Source organism: Podarcis erhardii (assembly GCF_964252035.2).
Source record: "Podarcis erhardii genome assembly, chromosome: 17".
NCBI classification, from domain to species: domain Eukaryota; kingdom Metazoa; phylum Chordata; class Lepidosauria; order Squamata; family Lacertidae; genus Podarcis; species Podarcis erhardii.
The window spans coordinates 25,070,427-25,082,474 of NC_138515.1; the positions used below are offsets into that span (position 1 = coordinate 25,070,427).

Genomic DNA, 12,048 nt, shown 5'->3' on the forward strand with positions numbered 1-12,048 from the left:
GAGATGAGAAACTTCTCAACTTGTCTTTTGTTAGCCCAGCTAATTGAAAATGCCTGTATTTAATAACTCCAGGTTTTCCTTTCTTATGCCTGTATTTAATAACTCCAGGTTTTCAATCAGTCAAACTGCCACTACGGTGGCAGGAGAGACAGGTTTTATTGAAGGTGGGGAAGATGAAGGCACCCAGTTTTGCAGCTACAACCTAATATTTATATGCTCTTTAATGATATTTCACCTCCGTTTCATTTTGCTGCAAACCTAATGCCCAACACTTCAAGGCACTGAATTGCTTCAGAAACAATGCTAAACCATGTTTTGGTGTTAATACCAAAAAAAGTCTTAAGTCTTGGGTTCACATGTGGCCTCCTTCCCTCATGTGCAGTGATTTCTGCACTTCCTTTGTAGTTCTTCACAAACCCTTGTTTTGTTATTTTCTCTGAAATGGAAAAAATGGTTTGTTTCAAGCCTGGTTTGTGGTCCTGGATTGTGGGCAAACAATGGTTTGCACAAACCATATTTGCCTGGTTTGAATGTAACTGCAAGCATGATTTGCTACTTAAAGAGAAGTGAGGGAAGAAAACAGGGTATGCAAGGGAAGGAGAGAGAAGAGACTACTCAAGCACGGGCTTCCTTCATGTTGCACCAAAGCATAATGGCCCCCAATTTATTGTACCTATCTATTAAGCAGAAAGTCTGTAAAAACTCAATTACAAACCCTAAACCAGAAATTTTCCCATTTCTACAAGGCAGTCAAAATGTTTCCAGTTAAATAAATCAGATTCCAAAGTATTTTAATTATGAAAACTTAACTAAGTCTCCCCTAACAATAATGTCTGTAAGAAATATTTCAGTGAAATTCCATTTTTCTTGATTACTTTATCAACACGTTCAATGCACCCAGTGGTTTGTCCCAACCCTCAGTGCTTGCATCTACTTTCTGGTACGCTTACTTCAAACACAAGCAGTTGCCCCCGCAAGGTCACACAAAGTGAAGAGAGATTAGTGTGTCTTTTCTGATAAAATCCAATGCCTTGGTTTAGGATTAACGTGCTAATGCTAATTTAAAAACCTGAGAGGGCTGGCAGAGGAGAGCAGAACTCTGAGGGAAGGGGAAGCTTTTTAAAATAAGAAGAGAAATGGGAATATCACATTATTAAAGAAGCATTTTTCAGCAAAATATTAATATTGTTCGTTTGTCACACAGAGTCAGAAATACTGGTTTTGGGCTAGCAGAACATGATTATTCTCACAGAGGCCTGGGCATCTCCTGAATCAGGGGAGACTATCATCATCATCATCATCATCATCATCATCATCATCATCTGTACACCTCCCTATTCCTGTAGATCTCAGAATGGTTCATAACATAAAAAAGATGCAGGAACTAGGGAGAGAGCCTGTTTGGGATAGGTTGTGTCCCCCTGAAGGAACAGGAATGTAGCCTGAGGATCTAACAGGCCAGGGATGTCCAACAGGTCGATCGCGATCTACTGGTGAGGTTTTGGGAAATCGTGGTCGATTGCTGGGTCCCTTTCCTTAGCATTGGTAAAATGGAATCTTGCATGATTTGCAGAATGGAAGATGGAGTTCACTGAGTGAAGCTGTTTGTTTCCCCAGCCTAAAAATTAGGGCTTTCCTCCTCCCTAAAAAAAGGTCAACAACTTTGAACCCCCCAAAAAACAGGGGTAGATCACTGCCAGTTTTTAATTCTGTAAGTAGATGGCAGTCTCTTGGTAGTTGGCCACCCCTCTAATAGGTAATCAGTGCAGTTCTATCAACACCAGTGTAATATGTGCACTTCTCACAAATGTCTCACAAAGCATCCTAGCAGCTGCATTTTGCACTAACTACAGCTTCCAAGCCAGATACAAGGGTGGCCCCACATACAGTGCATTACAGTAGTCTGTAATCATGCACACACATTATAGCAGGAACTTAGAGAAGCAGAAAAATCTCTTCTTAGATAGTGGACCACTTTGTTTACTTTTTAAAAAAAACATGCTCTCTGATTAATTTATTCCATGAAAATTTCTACACTGCTGGCTTGTAAGAAACAACAACCAACCTTAGAGGGGTTTACAAAAAGATAAAGCAATAAAACTGACAAAAATTCACAACTGTACTTTAAAACATACAAAAGTTTTAAAGGAACAGTTAAAATACAGTGGAACCTCTATTTGCGACCATAATCCGTTCTGGAGGTCCGTCTGGAGGTCGAAATACAGTGGAACCTCTATTTGCGACCATAATCCGTTCTGGAGGTCTGTCTGGAGGTCCGTCTGGAGGTCGAAACGGAGGGGCGCCATTGTGCGCAGGTACGGGTGGTGATTGCCCGCTCCTGTGCATGCGCAAACAGCGGCAAACCCACCGGTTACTTCCGGGTTTGCCACGGTCACGACTTGCAACGAATGTAAGAAGAGGCAGTGGTAAGTAGAGGTTCGACTGTACTAAGACAGTTTTATAGCCCTCTATAATACTGAGCAGAAATAGAAACAGCACTGTTGTTGTTTTTTTGCCTTACCATTAGTCTCTGCAAAATTCTGAACATCAGCCAGGGTTTTCAACTCCTTCTGTGGACATGCTGATACGCAAAGAGCGATGGACTTGATCTTCCGTTTCACCAGATCTACATTGCATGGCTCCAAAAAGAACACGTACCTTTAAGAAAACACACACACCGAAACATTCAGAATGGATCAAAAACAGACTTAAAAAGGATTTCTGTCTAGAGATATCCTACCAGTAAGGAAACTCCCAAATCGCTAAACAAACTTTCTTCATTTTAAAACTTGTAACCTTTCCCTTTCAGAAGTACACTGTTCACCCAGAATTTAGTAGTGGCTTCCCCCCACCCCTTTTCCTTTTGAAATGGCACTAAAATCTTCATAAGATGAAGTGCAGCCCCTTCACAATGATGGATGCATGTCTGGCTATATAAACCATCACCAAAAGGCAAAGAGATAATATATGGAAATAAGGCACTGTTGGCCACTTACATCTCATCTGCTAAAGTACACCATTATCTCTCATTCCTCCTTGGGCTCTCAGGGGGCAGTGGGATGTGTGTGGCATTTCTAGTTACATTTTAAAGGAACATCATACTTTAAAAGTTTATTTCAGGGCGTACCAATAGGATATTCAGCAACAAAATCTGGCAGCCACACAACACCTGAAGCTGACCATAATTATTTCCTAAATGCTTTTCATTTTTCTGAGAATGGACTCAGCGAGTGCCAAGTTTAGAGAATGATTCACCAGATACTGTAGCAGGGAAGCTTGAAATGTGATACAGAAAAGTAGCAACTTGCTGCAATCGATTGTTCACAGTTACAGATTGATCTCTAGCACATTAAAGTGGTGCCGTCACACACAGCTCCATCTATCCTTTGTAATTGAAGTCACAATGTAAGCACTGAGTGTTTACTCCACATCGATGTCTTCAGGATGATCCTGGCCATCCCACCTCACCGCCCACCCACCCCCGTTAAAATACCAAGCAAAAGTCAATTAGTAAAATTATATTGGTAACTTGAAAGCAAAACAGAGATCCCAATGTGTTCCGATGGATAAGCATTACGGAAAACAGCTTCTTATTTTAAATAGATTTTCCACATGACTGGTTTGTAATTCAATGGGTAACTTCAGCACATTTTTCCGAAAGATAACTTCGGGTACCCGATTCCCCCCACCCCCCGACAATAGCTTAAATTAACTTATCTTAGAAAACTGTGTGATTTCCATCGTTTAACAAGTTTTGTGAAACCAGCAGTAAGTGCCAGAACCCAATGTCAACTGGAATTCATTTGGATTTATAAAATAATGCATGCACTTTCCTCGAGAGAATAAATATGAACTGATAAAAGCTTGTAAACAAAGGCAGAATCTGTGTGCGCACTTAAAAAAAAAAAAAATCACCAGAAGTGTGTCATCATTATAAGATATGGTTTTATTCACACATATATACAATCTGGGCATAGGACGGAAGGACTTAGAGCATCAACACTCCAACAGATCTTGGCTCCCTTTGGTTTCCAGGGAGGCCTCTGAATCCTGAGAAAGTCAAGCTTCTACGTCTCCTTTTTTTTGTTCCCAGGTTCAGCTACACTCATTCCTGGCCTATTGTTCTCCTTCCTAGGATGAGTGGCACCTAGCCAGTTGAGGTGAGAAAAGGCACACTCCCGGAAGCATTTCCAGTTGTCTCTATGGAAACACATTTGTTCTGCACCAACTTCTTCACACGTGCAGAGAAGATGCTTAACAGATTTGGCCAGAGCCAAATGATCTTGAATTCCCTCTGCTACTACCATAGGCTCGGTTGGGATTCAGGGGCATTATCTAAACCAGAGGGGTCCAATGTGTGGCCCTCAAGGACTTCTTTGGTGGCCTTCAGCAGCATTTGACACCCACCCACACTTACACCCTGCAGCCCTCATGCTGGTTTCCCAAAGCCAGGTAAGCAATGCTTTGGGAAGGAGGCATGAAGGCTCCAAGAGGGTCCTAGAGTCCTCCCAGCTTCTTCCCAAAGTCTAGTTAGCACTTTCGTAGCATTGGGAAGGAGTTGGGAGGGCTCTAGGACCTCCTCACAGCCTCACACCTCCTTCTGAAAGCCCCAGAGCAGGCATCCCCAAACTCGACGCTCCAGCTGTTTTGGGACTACAACTCCCATCATCCCTAGCTAGTGGTCAGGGATGATGGGAATTGTGGTCCTAAAACAGCTGGAGGGCCGAGTTTGGGGATGCCTGCCCCAGAGCTTGCTTAAGACAGCTTTGGGAAGGTAGCATGAGGGCCGGGGAGGGGATGTCAATTTTGGGCCTCGTTACCTGCACCGCTGCAATGTGTAGCCCATGGGTTCCATGGCAAAGTGGCCTGCTTGGTATGAAAAGTTGGACCGCCTTGTTAAACCAACCCCCAGTCCTATATCACTGCACCTGATCATTTATTTCCTTTGCTATTATAGTATCTGTCCCACAGTGAATATTCCCCAGCCAATCAACAGCCTGCACATTTCCTTTCACCTACAGACATGGCGCAATTTGATTGCAGAGGTTTCCTTTTAAAGCACAAATTTACTGTGCACCATTTCGTTAAATATGGACAAGGCTAACCAAGATTTGGGGAAAGAGTTCTTTAGCTCCTTCACTTGTATTACGGTCATGCTACTGGGAAAGGATGCCTTATGCGCATACAAATCAGGAATCAAAAACTTTTCCACATTAACGATTTAAGAGCTTGCCTATTTTAAGTCGGGAACACGACTGCAGTGACCAAGTCCGTCTTGAATCTGAGCTTTAAGGTACATGCTCCCTAGGTTTTCCGATTTCATTGATTTTCTGCAATTCCTCTAGACAGCTCTATACTGTCAAACGAGCATAGCGCAGAAACACCAAACAGTTTGCTCGATTAGAGTCTCAGGACAATTCCAGAGGCAAGCGTGGTCATATAACGGCTGCTTTGCACGCATCACTAAGCCTTGATTTAGCATTACGCAGACAAGTCTCAGTCAGCATGAGTGAAGTGTGCGGCTTGCATGCATCTCCTCTTCTATCCTTCTGCATGGACAGGAAAAATCTTCTGGGGAGTTACTTTTGCAGAATCTTGGCTTAGTTTTATCTGCAAACCAGGAATACTGGTTGAAAACAAACACTAGTTAGCTGCTAAACAAACCTTAGCTGCTAAACAAGTTAGCTGCTAAACAAATCTTAAACCACAGGTTTAAAAGCTTGCTTCTTTAGCAGTTAACCATAGTTCCTTTTAAATTGGGATTCTTGGTTTGCATGTAAAACTAAGCCAAGATTCTTTGAAACTGAAAGTAAACTTGGCAAAACCAAGTTTTTAAATCACCAGATTAAAAAAACTGCTCATATTGTTAGATAAGAGGGGGGTGAAGCTAAAAAATCAGGACTGTTGCCTAAAGCCACTTGATAACTTTGAACGGGGATTTTCCTAGCTCACAGGCCATCCATGACACTCGTTGCTTCTGTGTTACACTAGCTCTCTTGGAAACAAATTGCATATCAGTTTCATATATTCTAGGGTATCTGAAGGGACAAGGAAGGCAATAGGGAACAGTCATTATGATCTTCCAGGGTACTGCAAGAGGAGATTGCCTTAAATGGTGCTCTTCAAATGTTGTTGGAGTCCAATCCTCATCAATCCCTACCAGCCTGGAATGATGGGAGCTGTAGTTCAAAAACATCTGGAAGGCACCAAGTTGGTCCAAGAAGAAGAAGAAGAAGAGTTTGGATTTGATATCCCGCTTTATCACTACCCTAAGGAGTCTCAAAGCGGCTAACATTCTCCTTTCCCTTCCTCCCCCACAACAAACACTCTGTGAGGTGAGTGAGGCTGAGAGACTTCAGAGAAGTGTGACTGGCCCAAGGTCACCCAGCAGCTGCATGTGGAGGAGCGGAGACGCAAACCCGGTTCCCCAGATTACGAGTCTACCGCTCTTAACCACTACACCACACTGGCTCAAGGGATGGGGAGTTGGTCCAAGGGGGTGGGTGGGTTTAAGTTTAAAATGGAATTAGAAGGGTTCTCAGGCAGAAACCTTTTTCATTTATTTTTGAGAAGGAAAATAAGATTTCTGTGTTTCAAATTCACTAGACGTTCTGAATCATTACATTTGCTGAAATGGAAAAATTCTACCCATCAAACTATTTTACATCCAGGGATAGTGGAAAGCAAGTCAAGAAACTCGCAAAAAAAAAAACTTGTCGCCTTTTTGCTGCCTGTCTTCAGTTACACGTAATGTTTCCATCTCTTTAAGAAATAAGCATTTTTCACATTCTGCCTTATATGGATGGAAAAGATGACATTTTAAAAAACAGATTTTTAATAAACATTTGGACCAAAAAAGGAAGAATATGAAAAAAAAAAATCTGTACAATAAAAATCTTGCAATAAAACCATCTGCTACGTCAGCTGCTGAGCAGATGGAAAACTTTTTGTGGCAATCTCAAGGAAATATATAGTGTATTAATTGCTAGTACTGTTTTATGGAGCACATTTTATTTCCTATAGGCCAAAAGGTTGTGTGTTCCATGGAAAGGTGATGACTGATATAAGGCATAAATAATTTGGTAAGAAGTGACTAGTACTTGTCTTTTGAGATGGGTCCTTGAATAGAAATTAAACAAGCTCAGAGTAGGGAGCCTCTTTGGAGCTAGCTGACCTAACTGGAAGAGTCTGCGACCAGAAGGAGGAGGAGTATCAGGAAGAGTGGATTAAATTTAATGATTATTTAGTTAAATATGTCAAGTTAAATTAACTGAAAACAGCTTGCAGATACTTAATTGGTTTAGGATTTTATTTACGTTAAGTGATGAAATAATATGTTTAATTTCATAAAGTGAAGATTTAAGGATGTTAATGTTTAAGTTAAATTTTATAAGAATTGTGATTTGGGAAACCGTTAAAAGGATATGCAATGAAATTCAACCAAGGGGAAGTGGGGAAGTCACTTAACAAAGTTAATAAGGGAAATTTTTCAATAAGGCTATGATTTATGTTTGTTTGTCTCATGTGTTTGTTTGTTTATAATACTGTGAAAACCAATATTTTTTTTTTAAAAAACCCCCCAAAAAACAGAGTAGGGAGCCTCTAGTCCACAAGCAGAAAGTGACCCTCCAGATTTCTCCTGGTACTCACCCTAGGCCACGCCCCTCTCCCCAGTTCACACCCCAGTTCACACCCCATTCTCAGGCCACGCCCCCTAAAAAGCCCTGATCTGTGTCCCCCTCGGGGGCTTTTGTGTCAGTGAGCTGGGATAATGTCTCCTGCTTACCTGCAGCTGCTGGGTGGGGTTGCATGGCTTTTGAATGGTTGGAAGGTAGCTGTGGCGATCACACAGGGCCCCCGGACGTTTGACGGCCTATTGACCCTGTGCCACCACTGTCATTGCTTTCTTCACTGCCACCAACCCGTTTCTCACGAGGAGACACAGAGTCCAGTCAGTTGTTAACATTAACAAATAATCAAGCTTATTTTTATAGGCATGAACAAGCATATAGTTACAGTTAATTTTTCTTGGCAGTTTCTTAATCTTAGTTCCTTAACTGTCCTATTCATTCCTAACAACTTCAAACTGATTATCCCAACTGACTACCGTATTTTTCGCCCTATAGGACGCACCATCCCATAAGGCGCACCTAGTTTTTTGGGGGGGAAATAAAGGGGGGGATTTATTTCCCCCCCAGGTGCGGGGCTGGGGCTGGGGAAGCCCGAGCTTCCCCCGACCCCAGCCCCCAGAACAGGCAACTTTCCACAAGCCATGGGAGCCCGCCGCTGGGCTCCCACGTCTTGCGGAGAGCCACGCGAAGTCTGGGTGCACTGAGCGTGGCGCGCCCAGCCTTTGGCATGCGGGCAACTCTCTGCAAGCCGCGGGAGCCCGCCGCGGGCTCCCACGGCTTGCGGAGATCTGCGCGAAGCCTGGAGAGTGAGAGGGGTCGGTGCGCACCGACCCCTCTCGCTCTCCAGGCTTCAGCGAATGCCTACATTCGCCCCATAGGACGTACACACATTTCCCCTTCATTTTTGGAGGGGGAAAAGTGTGTCCTATGTGGCGAAAAATACGGTATCTATCTGACTCCACCTAACAATTCCTCTCACTTCCTCACAACACAACTCCACCAACCCACAGACTATTCCTCCCTCTTCCTTCTCCAACTCCCCACTCTCAACTGACTTCCACACAACTCCAACTCTCACTCTAACTCCTCCTATCAGTTTCCACTGGCCAATCACATCACACTCATTTTAACCCTTTCCTTATTACCCACCTAGGAGGCAAACGCCACAGTAGCCTACAGTACAAAGGTAAGAATTGCATCTGTTGCTCTCCCCATGTCCGGCTGCAGCCAGCGGTGGAGCTAGCCGCTCGGATACCCGGAGCAGCCAGATGCCGTGCACTTGGGGGCGGGGCAATCTGCCCGGGGGGGGGTGTGCGATCAGTGCGGCAGTGATCCACCCTGGGGGGATTTTGTCACCCCCCCCCAGGGATGACACCTGGGATGAACTGCCCCCACCTTGCTCCACCACTGGCTGTGGCTCCACCCACCACTGGCAATAAGCTCCCAGAAGGCTGTTCACAGGGGAATAATAATAATAATAATAATAATAATAATAATAATAGTTATTTATACCCCGCCCATCTGGCTGGGCTTCCCCAGCCACTCTGGGCAGCTTCAAAAAAAATATTAAAATACTGTAATACATCAAACATTAAAAGCTTCCATAAACAGGGCTGCTGTTTCCGAGCACAATTCAAAGTGTTGGTGCTGACCTTTAAAGCCCTAAATGGCCTTGGTCCAGTATATTTAAAGGAGCGTTTCCACCCCCATCGTTCTACCTAGACACTGAGGTCCAGCTCCGAGGGCCTTCTGGCGGTACCCTCACTGCGAGAAGCCAAGTTACAGGGAACCAGGCAGAGGGCCTTCTTGGTAGTGGCACCTGCCCTGTGGAACGCCCTTCCACCAGATGTCAAAGAGAACAACTACCAGACTTTTAGAATGAGACCCTCAGGGGGTCCCAATCTATACTATCTAAGTCTCTTGTCTTAATCCCTGTCTGGGGTTCGCTGTGTGCTTTCCTTGGGGAGAAATTCTGGGAGGCTGCAAACTGGAAAGTTCAAGCGCCTCAGTCCAATGAAAACCCCATTTTGTTAGCCTGAAGACAGAGTCAAGAATCAGTTTCTTTGTAGCTTTTCGAAAAGAGGTAGTTTTTATTACTTCTGCACCGTTTGCTCCCTGTGTCTCGCTTTCAACATCTGAACTGCACACAGGGGAAAAGTCAGCTTAGCCATATTGTCACTGCACTAAAACGTGACTGAAGTTGAAAAGGGGTTGAATTCTGTTACCACACATTATGCCACAACGAAAGGTAGCGCAAGAAGAAATTTCACAAAGTCATAGAGACAAATCTTGTTTCTTCCAAGCATCATTGCTTTCTGCGTCAATGCCTGCATGGCTTCTATCAAATTTCATTTTCTCGTTCACTGAATATATATTTTGCTTTTCAAAGGACTCTGAATTTTAGAGAAAGGAGGAAAGCCAAGAGACATGCCTAATAATGGAAACTGATAGAATCCAACTGAATTATAACCTATCTTTACCGTATATTGCATCTATGCCTTTGGCCTTCCCCCATTTTGCAGCCGCTGCTCCCTTGTTCTTTTCATTTTGGGCGACTTTTGGCCAGCTAACAATGGCAAGCAGTTACAGGACTAAACAGGAAGGTACCATAGCATGGTTCTCTTTGACTGCAATTAATGCTGTCTCAATGTGTCCAACAGTATATATCCTTGTTACTTTACAGCATATCCAGGGCTAAAGCCCTGTATATGCACACACACTCAGTTCTAGTGACCGGCCTAGGTCCAATACATATCCCTGTTCCTTTGCATCATCTCTATTGTTTGATTTTCAATAGGATGTCCTTCACATTTGCAGTGGAAAGGACTTAGGTCGTTCTTAAGTATTGTCCCTCAAAGGTCCACATACATACACTTCACCTATCTCAGAGCCCTTTAAATGTTCTTGAGCTACATAAACTCTGCCTTGCATCACATGACCCTGAAAATATATTCCAAGGCTCCCATAATACTAAAACAGCTAAGGGCTTTTCTGCAGCACAAGCTCAAGCTGATTTGTTGTTGTTTAGTCATGTCCGACTCTTCGTGACCCCATGGACCAGAGCATGCCAGGCACTCCTGCCTTCCATTGGCTCCCGCAGTTTGGTCAGACTCATGCTGGGAGCTTCAAGAACAAGCTGATTAATGGTCTTTATCTATCCTCACTGAACTGTAGTCAGGTAAGAAACAGAGAATTCACTGCACTTTCAGCAATGATGTGGGTCTTCCAGAAAAGCTTGAATTAGAAAAGTTGCCTTTAGGTACTTTGCATCAGAAAATGTTCAATTTGGTTATATTGTCTAAACAACAAATCAGTTATTGCATATGTAACTATTATGAAAAGTCATTTTTTTGTTTTACAGCTCTTATTTTAGAAAAGTGTTGTTTGTTGTTCACATTGCTAAATTATTTTTAAATGGGGATATGTTCAATTTGCATCAGAAAATGTTTGTGATGTCCAAGAGAGTAATCTGATTTAGCATGCTTATTTTACATATATTTAGTAAAACCAAAGCCTCTGAAACTGCCTTACTTAATATCACATTTGCAACTGGTATCAATTCACTGTTACTAATGAACTTATGAACTTCACTGTTCATTCACCATTCACTGTTACTAATGAACTAACGAACTTCACAGAAAAATTTCAACCCCATGCCACTACTTCACAGAAAACAATTCCTTTGGCGAAGACTAAACTGGTATATCACTAATATAAGTGCTAAAATAGTGTGTAGCGTATATATTAATATGAATTCTCCACAACGGAAGTGAATTACAAAAACATAATTTTGTAAGTAGTTCAGGAAACCCTGGAGAGGTACTAAGAACTCAGCACTATCTAAACACACAGAAGCATCAAAGGGATTCTAAATTGAAATTTCAGAGTACATGGTTCACAAGTATGAAAGCCAGGAACACGTTAAGGATGCACAAGTACCCAGGTACAAGAAGTGTTCATGAGAAAGTGACCACTTGACATAAAACTATGGCGTCCACACTTACAGTAAGAAATGCATTAATGTTCTCCCTAATCTTGCCACCCACAGCCAAAATGAAAGAAAACTATATTCCATCAGTTAATGAAACAACTGTAGCAGTAGTTGGACCCCATTACTCACTTCTTTTTTGTGAGGTCTAAGCCACTGTTGTCTATTCCATCTATTTTTATATTCTTCTGTCCACAGATATTTCCGTAACTATCATATCCTGAAACCAATCTTGCAGCTGCTCCGGTAGCTATTGAAAAGCCACAAATAAGACCCTGGGAAGAAATGAGATGAGAACGAAAGCTTTCCATGGCAAACTGTATTAAAAAAGACCATTCTTTTTAACAGCAGCTTTGTGATATGTTCCCCACAGAGATATATAAAACAAAAATTACTCCTATCTTGCTTTCATCCTTATTTCAGGATCTT

At 42.7% G+C, this 12,048-nt stretch overlaps 1 protein-coding gene and 1 long non-coding RNA gene across 3 annotated transcripts in view; both read right to left on the bottom strand.

The window, feature by feature from the left end:
- Nucleotides 1-12,048, bottom strand: part of LOC309332588 — a 165,594-nt gene that overhangs the window by 49,147 nt on the left and 104,399 nt on the right. The window lies entirely within an intron of this gene.
- Nucleotides 1-12,048, bottom strand: part of SLC44A1 (solute carrier family 44 member 1) — an 89,745-nt gene that overhangs the window by 45,188 nt on the left and 32,509 nt on the right. For both annotated transcript variants that reach the window (XM_081845079.1, XM_081845078.1), the window contains exons 3-4: nt 11,752-11,894; nt 2,522-2,658 (exon numbers count right to left, since the gene is read on the bottom strand). In XM_081845079.1, coding sequence (XP_081701205.1) covers nt 2,522-2,658; nt 11,752-11,894 — 280 coding nt within the window. The remainder of the gene's footprint in view (nt 1-2,521; nt 2,659-11,751; nt 11,895-12,048) is intronic.